Raw genomic sequence first — 25,894 nt, forward strand, 5'->3', positions numbered from 1 at the left:
CTATCTTTTATAGGAACCAAGCTCTGTGTATTGGTGATTTGAAGACCCTCTCTGCATCCCACTGGTTATGTTACCTCTCACAGACACTTTACCTTCCTGTTCCTTATGTCAGCACAATTAAGAGTAATGCCATCCTTGAGCATGTCAGGGTTAAAAAAACACAAAGAGAGGAGACATCGATACGAATGAAACAATGCACTGTGACTTGAAAACCAAAGCAAACATTTTGACAGGTTCTAAGGACCAGGCTGTCAGCCAAAAAAACAACCTTTTATAGATTTTACACTGACCTTGAGGTTTCCCTGAGGATACATGCTGTTCTGCACATGTTTACATTTTGTGAAGTTAAGGGTGGCCAATCTACTCTAAGACAACTTAACTGTGCTACCATACCTCAGCCCCAACCTGAACCACCTCAGCCCACACTGTTTGCTTCCTGTTCTGCTCTGTCAGCACAACCCACCCTGCAACTGGTGGCTTAAGGAGCACTTGAGCCAGCTGTGCCAGGAGCCCCTGGGCCAGGCAAACAGCCCTTCTGCTCTTTGGCACGATCCATCCTTACAAATGGGTTTTGTTATGGTGGGTTGATCTCAGAGTGCAAAAAACACTGACAAGGCACAGGGGGTTGCAGTGATAATCAAAATAAATGCACCTTTATTGAATAACCACAGCAAAATGTGTTGGGGAGGAACTGGGGGAAAAGGGAAGAAATAAGAAAAAGAGGGAGGAAGAGAAAGAAAGGTACATAGCTACCAAACATAGAATGGCAAAGTCCTTCGATGTCCAGCCGATGGAGCTCACCAGGTCATGTCTGGGGAGATCTCAAGGGGCGCAGTTCATCGAACCTTATTATACTCTTTTTTGATGGAGGAAGGGGATGAATCTTGAAACCGAATCAAAAGGTAGTCAATTGTATCTTCAGGGGGGAAAGAATGGTGTTTAGAGAAGGCTACAGAGAGTCCATGTTCTCAGCAGTGGGCGAAAACCATTGCCTTCTTGGTCCACTGCTCGCACCTGCAACATCCATCTTGCTTTGGTTAGCTTGCCTCCCCCCACACACCTCCCCAGGTTGGGGGTTTCAGTCCCAGGCCTTGGAAAGAGTGGTGGTGGGGGAGGGGATGGGCTTTTCACATGGGCGTTTCATGTCTTGGTTTTTAGACATCCACTAGACCAGGTTGCTCAGACCCCATCCAGCCTGACCTTGAGTATTTCCAGGGATAAGGCATCCACCATCTCTCTTGGCAACATGCTCTGGTGTTTTACCACTCTCATTGTAAAATACTTCTTCCTTATACATAATCGAAATTGACTCTCTTTTAGTTTAAAATTGTTATGCCTTGTTCTATAGCAACAAATTCCCAGGAGAAGGAACTAGAATCTCCCGCTGCTCAGGTGGAGTGAGGTATTGCAGCAACAAGACTTGCACCTTTGGCCAGCACCCAGGAGGAAGTTCTTCAGAAGCCATCACCAGCAACCATTTGTATTCTCGAGAAAATAAAAATTTTATGTTGCAATCTCTGGAAAACCTCTGGAAATCACTGTCTATTGTATTTTACCGACAAATATAGCTCCAACAAGCACATCTAGGACACAATCCCATGACATTCAGCTCCTCTAGGGATACAGTAGTATTGACACATCCTTTTAACTATATTCAAGTCTCTCATTACCACATCTTTTAAGAAGAAAAGTGCAAGTTGATGTCATGGCAAACAAAAATTATTGTGGCTTCACAATTGATCTCAAAAGGCCACATGTATTAAAGAATACACTGGGTCACTACTGCTTTTCCCAAAGTAATTAGGCATACACTTAGAGCTTGTGAATAATATTTCTCTCATTGATTTATAAAATCTCACAAGCACTGTGCCACAAATGAAAGAAATGATGTGGCCTTATGTTCAATTTGCTTTATTTGGCTTCTTTTCATCCAAGGAAATATAGAAAATAAGACAGACAATGTATCAGTAGAGCATGTAACTTTAGATAAAAAATAATTAAGGAACACACATGACACAGACAATAATTGTAAAAATATAGAATACACTGTTTTAATTGACTAAAGTTATTTTCAAATCTGAACTAAACTGAAGCTGCTGTGGCCAAAAATACTTCTGCAAATGTATCCCAAAAGTTTTGTTCTAAACCTTCTTTTAAAAAGAAAGATTACCCCAAAACACCCTAAACTCCCCATAAGCTCCCATTTTCTGTTCAGAAAAGAAGCAACGTATAAATCAAAACTACTAAAAAGCTCAGCTTGCAATGACGCATTTCTGGTATCCCAGAAAAGTAGGGGGGGAAAAAGGACCCTTAGTTAGTGTTTTGGTTGGATCAGATTTTTTTTTTTAAATTAGAAAAAGTGAAAGGTAAAAATAAATAATTCATATTGCGCATACAATAGCAGAGCAAACATCACCCCTCACATCCTCAGTAACACAAGCAGACAGACACACTAAAGTGTTTTCTAGACTCTGGACAGGCCATGGCTCTAGAACCAGCAAAATACTTATTCTGAACACTGAGTCTAAAGTTTTAAATCTCCATTGTTGATTTTTCAGCTTGACAGTAGGTACCCTTAGTAAACATATGACATAAAAGGCACAATCCAAAAACATGCTACGCACTCTGCTATGAAGGAGTATTTCAGATGCACAAACAAATGCTCATCAAAGCCAAAAGAGAATACTGTTAGTGATCTTGACACAATGATAAACATTCAGACAGAAGGAAGACTGAACAAAAAATCACCAGATGATCCCCTGGAGTCCTCTCATCTGTCTGTCCTATCAGTAAAAATGGGCCACTAAGAAGGTACATCCAGAGGTAGGCTTGCATTTAGCAATCTTTGCCGTGTGGGGCAGGCACAGAGCCCTGCAAAGGTGCTCAGATGCTGTCATGGTTTAACCCCAGCCAGCAACTAAGCACCACTCAGCTGCTTCCACAGTCCCCCAGGAAAGAAGGGACAGTCAGAAAGGTAGCCTCATGAAGTGGCTGCTGGAACCCGGGCTAGCTCTTAGAACTCCGGCGCCATACCAGGAGTGGGGAACTGCCTCGGTATGGGGATTTACCAGAGGCAGAACCTTTAGAGCCACTTGCTCTAAGGTCCCAGACACAAGCCACAACAGTGACTAGGCAGAGGACAAAGGAGGAGGCTCTCTCTTGAGGTTCCACAAGGAATGGTTTATTCCAGGTGAAGGGAGCAGGACAGAAAGCCTCACACTCTATTGTACAAGTGGTTTTGTCCAGATACAAGTCAGGGTACGAACAGCTAACCAATAGGGAATCCTCAGGGGAGGAGTGAGGGGATTACATCAAGTGTCTGGGATCAATTGGGGTAGGAGGGTGAGGATGGGTCACATGGGCCAATGGGGCTTCCAGGAGCAGGGGAATTCCAAAGGGGTGTTGCAGACAGGGATTGGCCTAAGGTTCAAGGGGCAGAGAAGGTTTGGGAATCATGGGCTGGGTTGCCTTGACAGGCAGGGAAAGAGCTAGAACAAGGGGCAGGGTAGGGCATGAGGGACAGCTTTGAGGGAGGGTAAAATCCAGAGGTAAACCAGCTCAGGGAGAACAGAACAAACCACTTAACAAGGAATCAATAAAATAAATTCAAACCACAACAGCCTCATACTAACGTCTATCAAGAAAATTAACTCTGTCCCAACCAAAACAAGCACAGAGGCAGAGGGCACCTGGACCCTTCAACCTCTCACAAAAATGAGGAGCTGCAAGGCAATGCCCTGGAGTGCACTGCACTCCTGAGCAACCTGCTGCTACCCAGCCAGAGGGGGTCAAGCACCTGGAACTTTAAGCCTGGAAATGGCCGGATCAGCAGGCTTGGGCTGCCAGTGATGAGCAATTGGAACAGTGGGAGAGAAGCTCCAATCCAGCCTGGGGCAGGAGCAGAATTAGGTCCCAGCTCCTAAGAATAGTGCAGTGGTTTTATCTGCTCCCAAAAGCATGACAAACCAGTAAGCTCCGTCTCTGTAAGACTGCTAGCTGATATTGCAGCCCCAGTGGTGACACAGGACAGTGAGCTCAGCGTGTGACATCCCACCCAGTGAGGTCCAGCCATGGAATAATGGCTTTTGGCCAGCTAAGCAATTTATCTGTGTTTAAAAAGACACAATAAAAATGGATGAAGACAGGGAAGACTACTCTGAACAGTGCATAAGATGAGCACAAAAACTATCGACAAAATCCATGCCTTTTGACAGCACAGCAAGGAGTAGGATAGGGACAATGCTTCCACTACTGGACTTTGTAACCATCTCCTCCTCACTTACATATTTAACCCCACCACACACATCCCCCACAAACCCAGAAAACACAGAAGAAAACACTCTAGGATTAGAAAAAAAAAAAAAAAGTCAAATAAAGTAAATTACTTATATATTGTACAAATTACTTACAATTCTTCTTTCCAAATTGTGGCTGCTACTGCCTTTATTTAGTCACCTGCTTGGAGACCTACTGATCTTTCCCAATAATTTTGCCAAATACTATGTGGTTTGTGTCCAGCAGGTCTTTCCAGACAAAGAAAAAGGAGCTGGAACAACTGGATAAGAGAAGAAAAACCAGATGACAGGAAGAGGGTGATGAACTCAAGAGTTGCTGCAAGTGAAATTGCAGACAGATGTTGGCAAAAATTAAATCCCTCTCTACTGCAAGAGCAATAAGGCACTGGAAGAGAATCCCCAGAGAGTCTGCAGAGCTTCTATCCACAGCTATTTTCAAAACTCAGCTGAAGAAGGCATACAGATTTTGCCCAGCAGCAGTACCAAGAGTGGCATGGGCAAAGAAGGTTTTGCCTGACAAAATCTCCTCCTCTGCAGACCAGCCAACCAAGTAATCCCTCCAGTCCTGCATTTTAAGATTAAGGGCCTAGACCAGATAGCAAACATTGTGTTACTTGTTTCAGGGATCAACTCAGCTTCCAGATAGTGCAGTATATATGATGTCTTCTCCTTTTTTTGCTGCTTCTTTCCAGCCAGTCAAGTCACTATGTGTAATGTTGACTTCAGGCTGCTAGCTTCTAATGATCTGGTAGATGGATGGAAATCCTCAAGTATCCTAGGAAACACAAAAACAACCCCAGGAAAGGATGAGTTCTGGCTATTGTGTTGCTGTCTCAGGTTTGGCTTAGCAGTGTAGTTGCTGTTGGGATAGGAGGAAGAGAAATGCACGGTGGGGAAAGTGGGGAGCAACAGTTACAAACCCACCATTTGGTGAACAACTTCCCTGCTTTTTTAATTCTGGAAATCACACACTCTGCCGAATTCAGAATGTGACATAAAGAATATACAAAACCCTGAAAGGATTTGTAAACTGTGAAAAGTAAACCAACTTTCCTCACTAGTAATAATATACCAGTTATTAATTCACTCACATCATTGAGTATATAAGTAATTTGATATTTCAGAATATATGGCATCTTTACTTTTCATGTAGAGGAGTATGAAAGAGGTTCCATATCTACTAACTCTGCATTCAGACAAAGGATTTTGTAAAGTACTTTGGAATCTTGTGGTGTTACAAACAGTACGCGTAGGTGCTGCTCCTCATTCCACCCAATCTGAGGACAACAGAGGGTAAAACCAGAAAAGGGGTTTCTGCAAGATATTATTTGGGTGAACTGACTACAACCAATGCTTTAAAAAACATAAACATATTTTACAGATGATCAAGGAAAAAAACAAGTCACCACAAAACCAGAAGTGGATCCAAAGCTAAGAAGTTTAGGGGATTTCCTCATCATAGTACTTGTGGAGTGGTAACTCACTGTAAGTACAGCGTTAAAAATTACTGTAACTCCACAGATATTCTTAGTATTCTAAGGATGCCCAGGAAAGTGAAAGTGGAATCCTATACAAGATAAACTGTTAGTAACCTTAGCCACCAGCAGAAAAGAGCATCGTGGGAGAGGGGAAAAAATAAGATGGTGACAGAATGATCAAACTGCACCACCACTGAAGTTTTACAGCAAACTAATTAATGATGCCTTCAGGAAACAGGTATAAATTAAGAAGACAGACTACACATTTCACTTAGATGGTCACATAGGAAGGAATATGATCAATTGGCAAAAATTATTCTGGAGAAAGTAATGCTGCCTTTATTCAAAACTGATCCAGGTCAGTGCAATACATTTTTGAAACTCAAGGCCAAAGAGCTGTTAAATTTACATGCAACTGAGGCAACCATGAAAACTGTAAACATACTACTATTATTATTTATTATTACTAAGCGGTCCAGTATGACACTCTCATACCCCCAAATGGTATTACAACAAAGTCCTGGTCTTCTCTGCAGATGATCAGACCTCATTATGAGCTCTAGGAAAACCACATGTTTCCACACATTGGTGACTCACCACTTCAACTCCTCCTACATAGGATCTTCCTACAGAACAGCATACTCAGAATCAGAACTATGATCAGAACTAAAAGCACCACAATAATCACCAGCCAAAGCAATGATGACTCCTCTTCTGTGAAAACAAAACAACAAAACATCCACAGCAAATTAATCTCATTGTGAAAAAAAGCAAAACGAGCCACGAGGATGTCTGATTAATGACAGTGGTTCCTGTGATATGGTTAAAGGTACTGCTAGGATAAATGAAAGCAGCAATTGCTCAAAAGAGAAAATAAACGTGTGTATCTTCAAAAACAAAGTTACTTGTCCACAGAAAATGTGAAGAAAAGATGTGCTTATGGCAAAGAACACTGCCATTCCTATACCTGATACAGTGGTTGGCATACACACACGAGCAGAACTTCATACAAGTCTTAATACTTCCAAAAAAGTTTTTTTGTTTACCCAGAATTTTATTATTTTTATTTTTAAACACTTTTTACTTTTAAACACTTTTTTATTTTTAAACACTGTTGAAAAGGCAACAATAATTTTAAGAAAATAAGACAGACTATGTTTTGCTGCCTGCAAATAGCTCTTCCCAACAGCTGAGCATAAATGTTCCTCCCTTGTTAGACATTACCACTTCATTTGAGTGCTGTTATCAAAAGGCTCATTTCAATGTTCACTGACATTAGCTGGAAAACTGCATGACTTGAAATTTATTTGACTTGAGCCAAAACGATCATGTCTTTTAACAAATATATGCTTAACTATCAATTTGAACTTCTTGTCCTTTGAAATATAAGATCGTTAAAATAACAAGCTGTTAGCTGATTTTTTTATCCACTTAACAAGAAATAACAACAGTCTTAGTTTTCTGCTTTCTGAGATATGCATTTGCTTTTTAAAAGACCAAAACAAAAGAATACTGGAGACAGGACAAAAAGATTAGTATGCTTTTTCAGAATTGTAATGTAATTCAGAATTAAGAACTAAATTGCTTTTGAATGTTTAGAGAGCAGATATTAAAAATCAGATCCTGCTCTTTACTACTATTCCTGTAACAATCACTTCTTGAGCATGTAATTTCAGAATCAAACCACAGCTACCAGCTGCTTTTCCTGTAACAATCACTTCTTGAGCATGTAATTTCAGAATCAAACCACAGCTACCAGCTGCTTTTCCTGTCTTGCTAATTTACAAGTGGTCTTCAATTTCAGGCTCTGGATATAGAGATGTGAATTTTAAATCACTCAAGTCAATGCTCCTGTATGAAGTAAAAATGGTTCTTTTATGGAGCTTTTAATGTTAGTATTTCTTATCTGCAGAAACAGGGTGAAAGTCTTTCCAGCAGAACAGAATGCTGGAAGAAGAAATAAATTAACACTATAAGATAATCAGATGTTACATTAATATAGCTAAGATTTCTGTATTAAGTATCTTCAACTGACCCCCTCCCTGTATGCCTGAAAGTACTGTTCCTCTCTGACCATTACTGCAGTGGACATGCGCCTTGGCAAAAAATCAGAGAAACTAAAACATCATGTACAGATTATATACAACAAAACATGCAGTAAGTTGAACTGGAACATTTGATTCAGAGACAGTTTGTTATGAATTTCAAAACTTCTGACTTCATCAAGCAACCTATAGAGTTTTTACTCGTCATTCTACTTATGGATATCAGCTGACATATTTATATTTATTTTTAAGCTGTTAAAAAAATTATTAAGGCCTACTTGAAACCTAAGTTCAACTTGCTGCACAATCCATGGTGCCTCTAAACCCCGTATCTCCCTAGATGATTAGTCTGGCTTTTTTTCCCTCTTGGATAGGACTTCAATATGTTACTACCTCAAAGACAACAGTGTACACAAATAGGATTTCCTGACATATAAACATCTCATACCCTCCTCTTCCCAGAAGATTCCTATCCAAATATGCTACTGCAAAACATGGAAGCCAAGAGAATGCGAACAAGTTGCCTGTACTTGTCACCTACCTCCTTTTATTTTCACGGGCATTTCAAAAGTTTCATTTGTGTTGCTTACTCTGCAGATCAAATCCTGTGCACTGATGCTCTGAATATTGTAGATTTCCAGTTTACTGGTGACGGACACAATCCCATTTTTGTGCTTGACTGTCTTCTGTGTAGGCGTAGAATTGAACAGGTTGTTCCAGGTGATGGTGGGCTCTGGGAGGCCATTAGCATTACAGATGACTGTCAGATGATCTTCAGAAATGTTGTGATGGACAGATGCATTGAGACCTTCCAACATACAAATGATACAAACCATCACTACAGTGAGCACCTGGTTGTAAGCAGTAGTAGCAGCCTAACCATTACAAATTAGAGCAAAGCTTACTGGATTCACACTGAGCCCAATGGCAAGGAATGCAAGAGTTCCTTGGGTCAGGTCCTCTCCATACTCCTTCGCCCATATTGAAGTAATATACCCCAAAGATTTCACTCAATCTGAAATCCAAGTATTAAAATAATCTGTTAAGTAAAATAATTTATGGGTCCTATCTGCTAATTCCCTATGCTATCCCTATCAATTCCCTATCAACGGTAGGGTTTGGGAGAGCAGCTCACAGCACTGGGGTTGTACCTTACACCAAAAGGAAACTCCAATGGGCAATGCTGGTTTGCCCAAGTTCCAACTTGGACTGATCAAGGACTTAGAAAGATTCCACTACTTGCTTTTCAGCTGCTATTCAAGGAGTTACAAGCAAGAGCCAAAAGGACCACAATAATCTTGACTATGACCCACAGAGTTTTGCTTACAACAGTAGTGCTCTGTTTCTATATCATGTTCCACCAGGGGATGCTCCCATCACTGCAATTCTTGAATCTGTTCAAGAAATACTATGGGTGAGAAAACCTCTTATTTTACTAGAGACATATCCTTGCAGAGAACCTCACCAAAAACACTCAGGCAGGTGTTTCCTGAGAGAGGACCAGAAGGGAAAACATTGAAGAGACACTTGTAACATCCTGAATCATCCATTCTAGTGTCCCAAAAAGTTATGCTTGTACTGTTGAGCTCCAAACTCGTGAAATTCATTCTGTCTTCATAGGGCTTCTGAATCCTTAATCCGTTTGTTTCACTGTATGTAGCTATATTATCATGTAATTCTTCTGAGTTCTTTTGCCATGTCACTTGCAGAACATCCATGGGTTTTGTCAGGGCACAGCTCAGAGTCACACTGTCACCCATCCTCACTTTTGTGTGTCCAGCCTGCGGAACCACTGCAGTGACAGTAAACAGTTAATGAAATGGGCAGATATCACTCATATTCAGAAGCCTAATGTTGATTCTAAGGCCTGGATTACTCACAGACACAACTCCTTCAGTTACATATTGTTTCTGTGGCTTTCCCCTACAAAAAAGTCCATCTCCTGCATATTCCTAGTATACTCCTGCATAACTCAATGAAGTTATGTTGATTGACATTGGCTGAGACCTTAGTTTTCTCCTAAGCTACTTAAAAGACAAAAAGACTGACCTATCGCTGTACCCATATCTGCAGACTTCCCTCTAAAGTTTTACTAAATCAGCTCATGACTTCCTATTCTCAGCAAATACTGAATTTTTGTTTCCTAAGAGCTAGAGGAAGATTGAATGCATAAGAGAAGTACGCAACAAGCCCTTATCAGAGAAGTAAACAGCAAAATGTCTTTAAAAAGCTTTCTGAACTGTAGTTTCAGAGTTCATGGTGCATTTGAGATGGAGGGAAGGAAGTCCTTTTGGGATGCTGCACTCTTGGAAGCTGTCAACTCAGGTTAACAATGGTGTCCAGTGTCACTGTAGATATGGAATGCTTCTTGTCCTTCCCATCTCTAAATACTGTTCCAGGAGGATTTGTGTTACAACTACCAGCTCCATGCCCTTGTCTCAGCTATGTAAGAATTTAAGTCAAGCAGCACCAGCAATCTGTATTTCATCTGTTTTTGTCTCTTACTCTGCTGAAGCCTCAGAAACCTGAAACCAGTTCCCCAAACAATTTCAAGCAGATTTCAGGAAACTCAACTTACCATTTGCCTTTCCAAGCCCAGAATATGCCAAACACAAAACCAGAGCTCGTAAAGTCATTTTGGAAGAGAAAATCTGCTTCACCTAAAGGAACGCAGAGAGAGATGACAAATCATCTTCTGGTAATATTGTACATTCAGGGTGCAAAAATTAACAGTAGATTTGTCATGTGAAAAAGAATGTCGCTTTGGGGTCAGACAACAAGACTTGACAAGTTTTATTGCCCTGTTTCCTACAACTGAATTGTAGACCTGCCTGGACTTGAAGTTGGTGTTATATTCAAGATGAAACATTATTTTTGCAAAAAATACCTTTGTAACACACTCTACCCGCTCCTGAGTTTTTTTGCCAATGCCTGCAAAACTAGCTGAGGCATCTTGGGACCATCTTCTGTCAAGAATTTATGTAAAGCCCAACCTTTCAAAGATTTTCACAACATTAAAAAAATAAAAGAGACAGTCAACTGAAAAGCATTTTCTATATTATACAGGTTAAAAAAGAAGGGCTGGTAAATAAATCAATAAATAAGATGAAGAAAAAAAGTATTTAAAAGCAAATTGCCAAGAAACTTGTGTACACACTGCATACATCCACAACCAGTAGCCTGCATTTAAATTTTAAACACACTGTGCAAACACAACTCCTCATATAACTGTCCAGTTACCAAGAAGAAATAGAGACCAAGATGTTATGTGTAGAATCAGGAAACAAGAACATATCAGCAACGAGCCTAATGAAAAAAGTTTGTGTAGTCAGATATTTGAGCACGGAAATAGGGAAATTCAGATATTCCCACAAGCATGCAGAAATCAAGGGCCAGCATAGCAAGCAGAAACTATCGAGTCTCAGAGTTGTTTATATAGCAGGGGAAGATGTACCACACCTGCAGGCAAGCAGAGTTTTCAACAACAATCTTTTGCTTCACTGCTTCAGTGCCCATTAAACCCTTAATGCACCATTGCACACACCCGGGGTAGCTACAAGAATTCACACAATGAGAAATGAGGCTATACCGTGTAGCTATACCAGGCACAGTAAAAAAGAAGTCCCTTTAGGTCACAACTCCAGTCACGGGTGCTGCAGGGAGCAGGGAGTGAGGAAACAAAAACCGAAACGAACAGAAAAATAAGAAGAAGAAGGGGAAAAAAAAAAAAAAGCCTTAAAGATTGGGGCAAGTAAAGCGCAAATCCTTTACTGCGTCTCCCAAAACCGCACCTCGGAGGGCTCCTGAGCCACGGGCTGTGCCGCTCCCTGGACAAACCGCATCCCCACACTTTCTGGGAATCTCCCTTAACTTCAAAGAAACTTTCCCCCTACTAGCGTCACGTAGGCTTCCGAAGGCAGCTGCCGACTGAGCCCTGCAGCTGGAAGCTCTCCCGGGTAGGAAGGCAAGGACGGAGGAGGAGACCCGAGTCGCGGGCGGTGCCTCCATCCTTCCGTTCCCACGCGGGGTCCTCCTCCCGGCGGCGCTGTCAGGCTGATGCGCGCCCGGCACTCACTGCCCATCTGAGCCCGAAACCCTCCTCAGACATGGGAATGCGTCCGGGGAAGGCTGCGACAGGGATGGTTGCTTACAGCCAAGTACGTGGAAACACGGAGAAAGCTGAAATAAATGCCGGGGAGGCGGAAGCTCCCACGCCGCGTCGCGGTCCTTGTTCCAAAGCTGAGCTGGTGTCCCATCCGGCGCTGCGCTAACCTTTCCCTCAAGGGTATTCCTAACAGCCCAGTAACAAATTATTTTAGGCTATATCTCTTATATAATTGGGAGTGGTCTTTTGCTTTCGCTGCTCCCTTCCTGTTGGGTGGGGAGGAAAAGGGGCAGCAGGAGTGATACTGGACAATCTCTTGTGCTATTTTTGTCTTGTTAGATTAGGATCTTCCGCTAATAAAACTACAACAGGGATAACTTATCAGGCCTTGTTGCAGGCTTGGCAGAAACAACCCATTTCTCAATCTGATTAATTAGAAACAGCATTCTTAGTGATCAATACAGGACATTCAGTGCCTGTTCTTTCTTCAGATGCTTTCATACACATGCACACCTTCATACAGTGTTCACGCCACTTGCAATATTTATCTTGCCAGACTCTATTTTAAGCCATCATTGCTCACAGGAAAAATCAAACACCACAATTTCAAAGCCTTGCCAAAATTAATGGACAAAAATGCCTACATAAACCTAGAAACTCATTTAAGACACAGATCTGTGTAAATATTTGGAGCAATGCTACTAAACTGTCTTCAGGAAGAAGGTGATGTTTGCAGCTTTCCCAGGTCACGCCGGGCTCACCATGTGTTAACCTCGCCTGTCCTGCTGCTCTCAGTACCTTGGTGCACAAAGGAATGCCTTTTGACCCGTAGAAATAGAAAGCTTCTGCTGTCCCCAACAGATTTGGCCCAACTTGTGGCTGGAGTCTGGAGATCAGGGCAGTGTCTCTTCCACATGGGTAGAGCTGTACTTGGAGACACTTTCCCCACCACTGTGCTGGATTTAGTGCAGCCTTTTCCCTCTGCCAACTAACTAACCAAAGTCCCTTGGCTTTTCTACTTTACCACTACCTTTACTTCTACCTTTCTTTCTATCTCCTAGGATAAATCACTATGTCTTAAATCACTTAAATTTCATTCTGCCAGCCTTGCCCTTTTTGTTCCCTCTAAAACAGGCCAGCAACTAAACCAGTTGTTTGAGACTGATGTATCCACACGCTTCACACTCTTTTTGTTTTAATGAGAAAACTGCATTAGCAAGTTTCCTGTGCTCACGTGCCTTCACTATAGCTGAGGGGATTTTAGAGGGAAGTCCAGATAACTGCCCATTGCACAGCTTAAAATAAATTTATCCAGAAGTGCCCTATGCCATCAAAGCAACAAGAGGAGGGAAATCCCAGTGATACCTTCCTGCTCTTATTTCATGAAAATAAAGGGGACTTTGTGGGGATTTGAGTGATATAGTAACTCACATTTACTGAAGTGGAAAATGTCTGTAGTTAGGCAAATGTTACTATTTGTTCAGTGGGCTGGAGAAACCTAGAGAAGAAAGAAGAAAATTATGAAAGGGTCTGGAAAACAGGGGGGCTGCTCCTTTGGAAGAAAGGAAATAAATTAGAGCTGAGCAAGGGAAGGATGATCCTGAAATCATAGGTAAAGACTAGAGGTAGCCTCAGGGCAGACAGAGGGAAATGAAAAATACTCCAGACAAACCAGCAATAATGGAAGATTCAAATTAATTTTATATTTAGAGAAGAACAAGGCACAAAAATCCCCTTCTGTCTTATTCCGTGTTCTAATATCAATTGTTTCTTTTTACAGGAACCTCGCTCAGTTCAGCAATCTTTACCAAGCTTTACAAGGTCCTTTGTGCATTACGATTTCTGGAGCTGGTGGTAGCCAAGATGACATGGACTCTCTGGTATTGCAAATCCTTTGAAGTTAGTGAGAAAGAGAGAAAGTAGAGAGCTCTTGTCAAAAAATTCAGAGAGGTCTTTGTTAATCTTTATTTATTTATTTAGCTGTAATACACACTGTATGCTGGTGGAAGAGGCAATTTAAAATTTCTTCTGTCACGAATGAGATTTATTCTTCATTCTTTCCTCTGCCTTCTGGATGGACACATTCCAGTATTGATATATTTCTTCATTCTTTCCTTCACTTCTGGACTACTGACCTCTTATAAGCAGAGCCATTTGAACCACTAGCCAGCGAAACCTGTACAGGCTTAAGGCAAATATTTGATACAGCTGATCCAAGTTGTCATTATTTAACAGCGAAAAGGAAAAAAAAAAACGGGTGAATGAAGTCAGTGACATAGATTCCAGTAAAAGCAAACACAGTAGGTTTTACAGGATGTACTATCTTCTGGAGGTTTGTATCAGAACATCTGCTCTGCTGATTGAACTCCCTTTCTGGCTCTGCTCATATCAATTAGCATATGCCCCTTAATTATCATGCTTATGCAGTGCATCTTCAAGTTACAAATGCTCATATGGGTCTAATAGAAAGTCTAACCTGGTTCAGAGGATCTGCCACCACCTGTCATTTTACTGGTGATTCGACCACATGATCACAATCAAACCACATCCCTCTTTCTCAAACTTACTTCTATAAAACAAGGAAAGGTTAAATTGTTTAAAGTTTGAGATTCTGCCAATTTCTCCAGTACAAAGTACACAAGATTTGTCAGTAGGGAGTTAGCCATGTGGGTGGGGATAAAAACACAAAAAATTTCTGGAGTCCATTTCAGTGTCAATTTATCCATGTATAAAGGGAGACTGGATTGAGGAAGAGGAGCACAAAGGGGAGACAAAGGCATGGAGTGGGTGTGAAATTGGAAGAAGAAGAAAGTGACCATGGTAGTGAAAGTTTTAGTCCATAAGAGGGCAGACAAGCATGGTAGGGAGGCACACAAAAAGTACAATCCCTGCTGCAGCAGGTGATAGGAGCTGAGGAATGCATAATTGTTGAGGTGTTGTATGTAGTTTTATTTTATGCATGCACACACACACACACACATGCACAATGTTACCTGTTATTAAGGGATCCTTAAGTGATTTTAGCTTTAGAGAAAAATCAAGAAAAAAGCCTAGCAATGCTGCTGGGCTTGTAGTATTGGGAAACTCTATTTCCAATACAATGTGTTTTTTATACAACTGCTGCTGTATAAAGTATGGTTGTGGAAGACAGGGGCCATGAGGACCCATGACAGGCCACAAGGGGACAAGAGGGGCTGAGAAAATAGATAAGGTTGCAGTCTGGGGACTTTCCTCCAGCTGCAGGCAGAAGAGGCATAAATGATCAGGTTGATGGAGGGGTAGAAGAAAGCATTTTGGGTTTGGGAGCTCATGAAGGGTTTAGTCCTGTAGTACAAACTTTTAGGGAAGACCCAGAGAAAGTTGTGAAGCTCTGTGATTATTGGATATGTTATTCCTGGGGATCTGAGTAAGTTGTTAGAAGCAGCATAGAACATGTACAATAATTAGGAGTGAAAGCTGTGTTAGCAGAACGAAGCCTAAATGGGGGGCGGGGAGATGGTGGCATCATGGGAGGGAGGCAGAGAAGGAATTACAGAGTTGTACAGAGGTCTGCATGCTATTTTGTTAAGAGAAGGGCCATGGGAAATGGAATATCTGTGGGGAAGGGGACGAACACAAGCTGGTGGACCCTGGACTTCACCCAAATCTCCTGATCAGGCCCAAGGCTCCAACTGGTAGAAGATGTGTGATGGAGACTGGAGCTGTCCTCAGCTAAACCTGTGGGGATTACATTAACCCTGGGAATGACAAACAGAATTTCTTAGTAGATACTAGAGTGGTGTATTCAGTCTTAAATACATCTAAAGGAAAATCTAGTAAGAAACAATTCGTGTTGGTATGACAGAGCAAACGGAAAATTGGTCTTTCTTTCAGCATTAAAATTTGGAATTGATAAATTGGTGTTAGTCTGTCAATTTTCTTATATATATCTGAATGTCCCATACCTATACTAGGAAGAGACATGTTAACTAAATTAAATGCACAAATTATGTCTGAAAAAGAAAAAATTCAAGTTTCTGGCCGCTGGCTCCTCTGTTACCATGAGATGGTTGGGTTTGTCCTGAGGCTGAGGAATTGGCGCAGCACTGCAGAGGCCTGTGCCAGCTCAGGTGAACTGTTCTGTGAAAAGGCGTCACCTCTTAACTAGCAGGGTACTTGCTGTTTCGGAGATTCGCTGTTCCACACGGGCAAAGGAGTCAACCCCAGGAAAGAAAGGAGGCTATCTGTCAAAATGCTGAGCCCCTTTCTAAAAAAGAAATGAGCCTGAATGCAGCAAAGCCTTTCAGGAATTGTAGCATGCCCTATTGACTGCTCCTGCACTGGAACTACTGGACTTGGTAAACCTTTTGAACTATTTATGCATGAAAAATTCCATTTGGCTTTGGGGCTATTGACACAAGAACTGGCATCCTAGAAGAGCAAAAGATGGTCAGCCTGCCTCAGGACAGTAGTGGCAGCAGTCCTCCAAATCCAGGAAGAAGAAAAAAATTAACCCTGGGGCAGCAACTGACTCTTTTTGTGCCCTGTACAGTTGTAGTGGTGTTGGAACAAAAAGAAGGACACTGGTCATCACCAAGCAGAATGTTAACCTACCAGACAGTACTGCTAGAACAAGATGACGTAGAGTTAAAAGTAACTAACCTGGAGTTAAAAGTCACTAACTTGAATCCAACAGTGTTCTTAACAGCTGACCCATTATGAAAGGAACTGGCCTGTGATTTGATTGTTTGCAGGCCATTGAACAGGTATACTGTTGTTGAAATGACATACAGAACTTGGAAGACATGGATTGGGAACTCTTTGTGGACAGGAGCAGCTTTGTGAAAAATGGAATCTGAAAAGCCAAGTTACTCAGTGGTAACTCAGCATGAGGTAATAGAAGCCAAAGCTAAAACCCCCAACACATTGGCTCAGAAAGCAGAACTGATTTCATTGACAAGACCATTGGAGCTCTCACAGAATAAGTTTGTAAATATATGGAGAGACTTAAAATTTGCTTTTGGAGTGTCCATGCCCATGGAGCTATTTGGAAAGAGAGGGCTGTTAACTTCCGAGGTATCCCCTGTTGTGGGAATTCAACACATCACTCCGGATGTCCAGAGATACTGAGAGAACCCTTGGGGGGCTTGGAGGTCTTGGAATGTTGCCAAAAGCACCTGGTGGCTTGACTTTGATCCCTCTAGGCGTGTGCCACCTGCATATGAGGATATGAGAATCACTGGGGTTTAAATGGTGTAAAAACAGTATATTTACAAATGAAACACAGATTTTAAGGCTTTGGTACAAGGGGTTATGGAGACAAGATGGAGGAATCTGGGCCTGTCTCGTGGTTCTTCTTTCTTCTTCTTGTCATCCATCTTCTGTGTGATCTTGGCACTTGTGGATTGGTTCATGGTGAAGATGCACTTGTTAACAAGGGTGAAAGCTATTGGGGATAAAAGGTAAATATGTTATACGTAGTTTTTACTATAAAAAGACACGGCCACCCCGTGGGTGGTCAGAGTGCCTTTGGCTGCCTTGCTGGTCAGATCCTGGCTGGGCAGAGAGAAAATTCTGTAGATAAGAAATAATAAACAACTTTGAAGACCAAAAATCAGAGAGTCCAGACTTGTCCTTTGAAGCCCGATCTCGAACAGAACCACTCTGCGCGTGTCTGGGCAGAGACAGACAACAGCCGACCCAGACACCCTGTGAAACATGGACAAATAATACAGAGATTGTTAGAGGGGGTGCAGCTACCTTGAAAGGTGGCATCAATGCTTTGTAAAGCTCATCAGTCTGGAAGACCCCAGTAAATACTGGAAGTTGCCTGGCTGAGGAAGGAGCCAAGGAGGCTGCTGGTGTGGATGTCCTTTTGGTCTTACTTGAGAAATAACAGCATTTGGACAAGCAGGCTTCTGATTTGGACAAGCAGGCTAAGAATGAGAAACTGGCAGAATTGTTAGATGCTGCAAGAGTCCTGAAGGATGGTGGATTACGTCCAGCAAACAAATCATTATTCCCCAACACCTTATGAAGAAAATCTCAGGAGAAGGACATGTGGTAACTCCCTGAGGAAGAGAGTTTATGGTAGAAGCAATGAAGCCTCAGATTTTGAACATAAGAATGACTGGTACCATAAAAAGCATTGTTTAAAAGTGCCAAACACTTAAAGAACAATGCACATCAAATTAGATTGCCTATTGTCATGGTTAGACGCTGGCACAATGCCAGTGCCCCCATGAAAATATATTTTCCTTAGTGTCTGCTGTGAGATGGGATGAGGAATAGAGCAAAGCAGGCTCCAACTTAGGAATAAAGGAAAAAAACTTTATTAACCTACAACTATATGTAAAAAGAAACACACACAGAACTCAGAATGAAAACTTTCCAAAACATTCTTCCTCCCCCCACCAAATTTCCAATACATCACAGTAAGACAAAACCTCGGATTCTCAATTCAGTTACCACCCCTCAGATAATCAACTCTCAGTCTATCACTACCCTTCAGATAATCAATTCTCAGTTCATCAAGAAGAGAGGAGTCCCTCTTGTACCATAGGCTTCTCCAGGAAACACAGTTGAAACCTCGTGTATTTCCCTGTCACACGTGGCACCGCCCGGAGATCATTTGCCATTGTGACATCTTCCTTCCATGCCCAGTGCTCTAACCACTGCACATGGACCAGAGCTGCTTCTTCGGTTTTCTTTTTAAGGATGCTTTGCCCAGTTCTAAAAAAAAGCACAGTCTCTCACTTTTGGGACACCTGTCCTTCCCAAATTCACCCCCTGGGGCTGAGGGGTCTCGAGAACAGAGATCTTCCTCTTCACCGAAGATCAAGGGCACCATCACCCTCCTCACCTGTCATCTCTGTTCACACCACTCCTTCACATCACATCACTACTCTCTCTTGGCTCCAAGCCATTGCCTCCCCCTACATGCAGTCTCTGTGTCACAGGAAAAATGGTTCTGTCCATGGCTATACAAGAAAAGTCCAGCCAAAGGCCACTCCATCATCTCTTCGCACCTAGGATTCTTTTCAACTTCTCTCAGACATCTTTCACTTGCACAAACTTGCATCACACTTGCCCATTTCCTTCTATTTCATCTCTATCTCTCTTCTCATTCAGCTCTAGGAGGATCAGCATTTGTAAGGTTTCTATCATCCAAGAAAAGGGTTAAAAATCTCAGGCTCTGCCTGCCCAGAACTCCCACAACTGCCCTGCCAAGCACATTCTTGCTGCTTCCCTCCCTTCTCATTCTCGGCCGCTGCACTGCCAGCACATGATATCAAATTTTCAAATTTCAACATAGTACAAGGACAGGCACAGGCCCTCTCTCTCTCCGGGGCTGGGGGGAAAGTGGGCGTGGGGGGCTGCCAGATGCCTCTCAGTGTTCCTCTACTTTTCCATCTTGCAGGGGCCTTCACTTCTCTTCTCTGTCTAAGGCCTTGGACTAAATCACCCGGCTGCATGGCTTCCCCTCCCCCACCCAGCCCACAACTGGGCAGGGCAGGTCTGACTTCTTCCACAGACAGAACCCAAGAGAGCTTCCCCTGGGAGTTCTCTGCTTTTAACCCCCTGTGTTCTCAGAAGCGTATCCATGTCCTCAGTGGCCACACCAGGTGCCAGTATTCAAATCTCAGCACTTATTAGTTTGACCACCAAACTCCCAAAAAACTTTTCAAACCAGGACACCTACACACACACATGTGTGACTGTTAAGAAAGGAAATTGTCCAGGAGACTATTGGCAAATAGGTTTTGCTGAGCTGCCATGGTAAAAGGGACACAGGTATTTATTGGTATTGGTAGATACTTTTTCAGGATGGCCAGAAGCTTCTTCTTAGTACGTTAACAAAGCTAGTAAAGATTTGGTGAAGGAAATTGTCCCAAGGTTTGCAGTATGAATGGGAATGTCACCAGACAAGAGGTTCACATCATTGCTGAAATAGCAAAAGCCCAGCTAAAATGTTAGGGTAAAGTGGGGCTTGCACACTCCATGGAGACGTCAGTTTAGTGGGAAAGTAAGAAGAATGAACCAGAGTCTGACAGAATATATTAAATCCCGTGGGCAGGTGTTGTCTTCTGTCCATAGATACATTGTGCTGGCAGCATCCATGACACTGGACATCACAGCTCCTCCGTACCAACGAGGGGACTATCTCGAAACCTGGACTGAAGAGCCTCTCCAAGAAAAGTGGAAAGGACCATATCAAATGCTGCTAACCATCAGTACTTGTGTGAAGGTGCAAGAAGTAGATTTGTGGCTCCCCAACTCAGGAAGGTTAAAACAACTTTTTGTACTTATTGTGCTGTTCTCACTCATGCTCTTGATCACTTGTTGCAATACATACTGCTGTACAGACTATGCCAATACAATAAGTGAATATGAGACTTTGAAGAAATTATATTTAAGTCTCAAATGGGCAATTTGTTACCAAACAAGTTATATTATTATGAATAAACTGGTGTTTATAATGATATTGTGAGGTTTTGTTATTAGGAATTAATTATTGTTCATTATGTAACCTAGCATACTGCTTGTAGAATTTATTTCCCAGCTTTTGGTGACACAGTGTCTTGTATTAAAAGACAAATGTCTGCCAAGTAAGGCGGGAACCTTCCTGGAATGCAAAGATGACCCCTCCTTCAAAATTACTGTAACTTAGAAATTATAGGGCTTTGAGGCAAAAATATAGGAAAGGAAATAACAGTTCTTTAATCGAAAATATGTATACATGTAGATGTGTAAGAGAGCGAACAGACAACACCTCAACAGAAGTTTCACACCTGCTGAGCACCGTGTTTCCCCTCTGGTGTAATTATGACTATGGCTGGCAGACCACGAGACAGAGAGCGTACCATGATACCCTCATCCGGCGTCAGGAGGGAAGGAAAGAAATTGATCCTTGTGCAAACTCAGGGGCAGCGTTTGATCTCAGCACTACCAAGGAGCAGCTGGCAAAAGCAGGGGAAGCTGGCAGATTCAACCATAGTACGGAATTGCAGCATAGCAATGTCCTGGAGCCAAATGCACAACTTTCTACAGCACCACGAATGTCCCAGAGCACTGTGCAACCGCTCCCTCTGCTCCTCCGAAATGGCAGAAGGGGGGGAAGGACCTGCCCCCCCCACTGAAGTCTCGGGTGGAGCCAAAACTTCTCACACAATATCCCTAGTGTAATAAATAAACATGTAATTGTTGGTTTTTGCTATTATATATTGGCTTTTACAAAATATTTTGATATAGTAGAGTTTGTAATCTCTTTTTAACTGCTTTTAATATAGTATAAGTTGTCAGCCTTTTATGGTTGCCCTAATCCCTGCATAGATTGTATATTTTAGTGTGATAATATATAGTTTAGGCTCTTGCAAAATATTAAAATAGAGGCTTTGTGCTGTGTATTATAACATTAACTTTTGTGGAAGTAATTGCAGTTGTGAAATAATAACTAATGCCTTTATTTTTGTAACTAACTAACTAAATAACTAACTAACCATAGTAAAATAGCTAATATTGATTAAAAGTACTTGTAAAAATGCTAAAATGTCTGTATTATAAGATAACATTGAAAAGAACTGGGCAAATAGCACCAAAAGAGCAAGGAGGGATCTACCACTGACTCTTTGGCTATCAACAACTGTCGAACCACAGACCAGGGGGCTGTGAGAAATGCTACTCACTTCCAAAAATTCAGAAAGGTTTATTAAAACCTTATCAAAATCATAACAGAGGACTGAATAGAGAAAATATTGCTGCACAGGGAGCAAAGGATCTTTCCCACCATGTGCTCAACCACAGAACGGAGGTTTTGCCTTTTAACTATTCAGCCCCTCCCTAAGTTCTGTCCATCGACTCCTTCTTCGCTGTCCAGTGGTGAAGTATACTTCCTTAAATCTTGATTGGAGGTCAGATGTTGCCATTGTGACAGTCGACCCTCCCAAATGTCCGAAACCCAGGCTGTCCTCTGATAGCAATGTAAGGGGGTAAAACATAACTATAAATCTATGAAACTTCTCTTAACATATATACATTATATTGGCTTTTTAATTGTCAGAGTCAATCATCTCATCTATGTTATATATATAGAGTTAATTCATGCTATTTGTATATATACCTGTGTATAAAATATTGTAAAAATCCAACTCATGTCCTTGACCACCCTGGCTGGGAGCAGAGTCCTATTTCTATTCAGTTAGCTCCCAGACAACCTAAAGATAATATCAAGTCCGTCAGCTTATGAATGAAGTCTTCCAGGACCATGAACATTGACTTCCCAGAAATGCTTAAGTCTTTCACAAGGACCTGCACTGACCTGTACCGGGAGCAGATTGCATCTGTCATCTTGAATACTGGCACCACTCGATTACATGTGAAAGAAGGAAATTCAGACAGCCATACAGACACTGGGACTGGCTTTTGCATCCGTATGGACCCAGTTATACATGTGAAAGAAGACCATTCTGGAGGAGCTCAGACAGTCATTGGGACGCCTTGACTTGCTTTGTATCTATATGATCCAGCTCTACATGTGAAGGGACACAAAGGACATTCTGTCATTTCTGCCTCAGGCAGAATAAATGGGATATAAGCTGGCTGTATGAGACCATCGGGGTGAACCACCAGGGAAACGCTGGCACTCTGTCAATCGGATCCAGGTTCACCCAGCACCAAATTCTGGAATTGACGCTGTCTTGGCTGTGGAGGGTTTTTCAAAATTATGTTTTGTTATTGACCTAATAAATCTTTGTTAATTTTTTTTTAATTTGGCTGCAGATTCGATCATTTAAAACATCTATTACAGGACCTTGTGATAAAATATCATAAAATAAGATAAAATATAATAAAATATCTCAAAATCACATCTGCATTGTGGCACTATAGTACACTTACTGTACTCTTTAAGAAGATGAGGTCAGTGGCTAAACAAAAGAATTCCCAGAACATGTAAACTCAAGAGGAATTATGTGTATGTTGTTATGTACAAAAAAAGAGTTATCCATTTTTTTAAATTGCAAAGCTCTCAACTGAAACCAATAACTACCAAGTGGGAGTCCTAACTATTTATGGTTTATAATTTCATGTTGTAATGTTCTGTTAACAGTATACTTTTAACTACCTGTTCTCAGTAGCTGCTGGGCTGCCCGGGAGCGGTGGAGCAGCCCCTCCCCAGCGCAGGTCCCGGCGGGGCCGGGGGAGCCCCCACGGGTGGAGTCAGCGGGGACCGGCCCGCCCGGGAGCGGCGACAGATCCCCCTGGGGCACGGGTCCCACCTGAGCCGGGGAGGGGGATAGCATGGGGGTGGGCAGGGACCAGCCCGAGCCCCTTTCCTGCAGGGACAGCTGCTGGGCATAGCCCGCTGTTTCCCGGGAAGTGGGGAACCAAGATGCACCAGGAACAAAATGCACCAAAGGCAAGCTAATAAACCCCTAAACCAGCGAGCCAATATGGAATTTAGAAGTCAAAGTAGTGTTTGGACATCGGGGAGAAATCTGGAACCAGCAGAGACTCTGAAAGGCCCCCTCACCACAACCTAAGACAATGTTAGTAGGAGCCAGGACTCAAGATTTCACCTTCTTAAAGCATAATTCAGGTGTGTTATTCCATCTTATTTCCATGAGAAAAGTATTTTATTGCTGCACTCCCTGCTGGACGATGTTCAGTTTTCTTTTTCCTCCTCTGAGTTGCCCCTGAGAATGATGATGGCAAAACCGTGGACCTGATGGGTGTCCCTAATCTCCTGCCTATTTATTTCATATGTATAATTTTCATGAATATGCGTTTGACCAATGCAATGAAGAAGTTTATAAGAGTTGTTATAGTTAACTGTGTGAATCTGACTAGGGGTACGCACACAGTGCTGTCAATTTTGCTTTATCCTTTATTAAATTAAAATTTTTGAAAAGCGAGCCTCGTTTCTCACACCCAGTCTCCCAAACTGTGAGCGGGGAGAGCCCACGCCCCCATTCAAAACTCCCAAACCCCTAAACGATTCCGTTGGAATGCCAGAGCTGCTAGCCACCTCCCTTTGTGTCTTAATTGCTGTCTGTTCACTGAGAAAGCTGCCCCCTTCCCCTTCCAGCATTTCCTGGTAAGATCCGGAAGAAATTCAATGAGAAACCTAAACCCAGCCCCACAGGAAATATGGAGGTGAGGCCATACCTCTTCCCTTGCTTCAGCAGTCTCTGAACCACTCGGCTGGAGTACCACTGGTTACTGTCTCACAGTATTGAGCCTGCATATTTTCTTTCCACAATTTCCACTTTCCTGTAAAAAATGTTAATTTTGAAAAACAGTACTGAAACATCGTCTTGTGTTATGTTTATACACATACATTTGATGGCTTCCAATCAAAACCACAATGGAAGAGCACACACGCATTGATGACAACCATGAAAAAATACACAGATAAATTCTCTACCCAAAAAAAAAAAAAGGTAATGAACACTTAATTTCAGGAAACTCTAATTTGAGGACTACCAAGTGGCAGCCGTCAGTGTAACCCACATCCATGCAACATAACAGATTTCAAGGCAAACTGAATTAGCATGGGATTTTCAGAATTTGAAGAATGATTGTCCTTTAATGCTGAGCAACACTTGCTTAAAACATCACTTGAGATTAATTTCTAAAGATCCGTTGGCCAAGAAGCCTGAGGTTACTTTCTAAAGGTCCATTAACCAAGAAGCTCAGCTGTGTAAAATCCTGCTGTGTGAAGAGGCAACCCTGGCAACAATTTGCCAGATGATTTTGGGCAGTCTGGCTGCTTTCCTGAGTACTACCAAATGGCTGCCATTCCCATTTCTCATTGAAAAGAATGGGAGGAATTTGGCTTTACAAACAGACTCATAAGAGATAAGGCCAGAGACAAAGACAAGATAGTAATATTACTAATTGACACGGAATGTTGCTTGGCCAAGGCCTTGATAAATTCCTGAACCCAGAGAAGAACAAAGACACAAAGGTGATTGTGTGCACATTAGAAGGGAACATGTAGTGACCATATCATGAAATCTGTACCTTCCAAGTACCTCAGCCAACCACAGGCCTTCTGGTTCTGGCCTCTGGTTCTGGTTCAGGGCTGCTGATTTCAGGGCCCCCTGCACACATGCACACCAGCTGGGGTGTCTCTCACCCAAGAAAAGAGTTAGAAATGGAGTTTAATGAGAAGACAGGACAGACTGTGGTGACAGAGCACTGGGCCAATTCCAGACAAGTGTGCTGACCAGCCTCCTGCATAAATGAAACCAGACCCTTTTATTCCTTCATCCATCCGTTTTCCTAGGCTTTTTATTCCCAGGTGCCCTTGATTCCTCCCTTTCTCATCTTTGTCCCCTCCCCTAAGACTCCCATAACAGTCTGGTGCAATTCCCAAACGCTCTTCATTTACATAGCGTCATTTGCCCATGGCCCTTAGGCAGTGACGCCATGAGTTCAAAAGGTCCACTGATGAACTCATCTGGATGGGTTTCCCACATAGTCCTTAGGGCTTAGGACCTCCTGGGACATCCCTGGGAGGGGCCTGGGGAAGCTGCCCCTTCCTGAGACCTTAGCGTGGGCTCCTGACCAGCCCATGGGCCCCTGTGCTCCTCTGGGCTTGTGGAGGTGGCTGGTGTCTCTCCTTCCTCTGCTGGGCTGCAGAGCAGCTGGGCTGAGGTTTCACTTGAACTCCCTCACCCACTGTTGCCTCTCCGTCCGCCTTCACGGGAAAGCAGCCAAGCTGCTTGATGGATAACCCAGCAGATCTACTCTTCAACTCACTTTGGAAGCTGGTGTTCAGGTTCTCTCCTTCCTCCAAAAACAAGTGCCTCCAACTTTTCCTTGATCCCAGGTTTCTCTTGGGCTTTTTGTGAAGGGTGGAGCCTGATCTCTGCTTCTGCAATAGACCCAGTCAGGTCGTGTGGTAATCACTACAGAGCTCTACACTAATTGGCAGAGAGAAGTGATGAGTAGTCAAGAGGGTTTTGTGTTGATTTGGCACAGCCTGGT

The 25,894-nt window shown here is 42.5% G+C and overlaps 1 protein-coding gene across 8 annotated transcripts; it reads right to left on the reverse strand.

Moving 5' to 3' along the window:
- Positions 1-625: 625 nt before the first annotated feature.
- Positions 626-11,846, reverse strand: CD200 (CD200 molecule). 8 transcript variants are annotated; one of them, XR_014617026.1, is made up of 8 exons: positions 11,610-11,846; positions 10,397-10,478; positions 9,284-9,610; positions 8,360-8,626; positions 6,371-6,487; positions 4,910-5,070; positions 4,410-4,555; positions 1,368-1,485 (listed from the first exon to the last, which is right to left on the reverse strand). XR_014617026.1 is itself a non-coding variant. In XM_084226854.1 (6 exons), exons 1-5 carry the CDS (start codon positions 11,658-11,660, stop codon positions 6,375-6,377), a joined length of 837 nt encoding a protein of 278 aa, XP_084082980.1. In that variant the 5' UTR covers positions 11,661-11,846; the 3' UTR covers positions 1,350-1,485; positions 6,371-6,374. The 8 variants fall into 8 exon arrangements, 4 of the variants coding, with proteins under 4 accessions (XP_084082978.1, XP_084082981.1, XP_084082980.1 ...); XR_014617025.1 differs by having other exon boundaries at positions 4,410-5,070; positions 6,371-6,484; XR_014617027.1 differs by having other exon boundaries at positions 4,410-5,070.
- Between the last annotated feature and the right edge of the window lie 14,048 nt (positions 11,847-25,894).

This window comes from Fringilla coelebs, assembly GCF_963513975.1.
Source record: "Fringilla coelebs genome assembly, chromosome: 2".
Lineage (NCBI taxonomy): Eukaryota > Metazoa > Chordata > Aves > Passeriformes > Fringillidae > Fringilla > Fringilla coelebs.

Bases quoted from the DNA above. Each gene is read 5' to 3' on its own strand.
- CD200 (XM_084226852.1), bottom strand. From the start codon at position 11,660: ATGCGGTTTGTCCAGGGAGCGGCACAGCCCGTGGCTCAGGAGCCCTCC. The intron at 10,479-11,609 runs GTGCGGTTTTGG...GCGTTCCTTTAG, and splicing joins TGGCTCAGGAGCCCTCCGAG to GTGAAGCAGATTTTCTCTTC. The intron at 9,611-10,396 runs GTAAGTTGAGTT...CTGTCACTGCAG, and splicing joins TGGGCTTGGAAAGGCAAATG to TGGTTCCGCAGGCTGGACAC.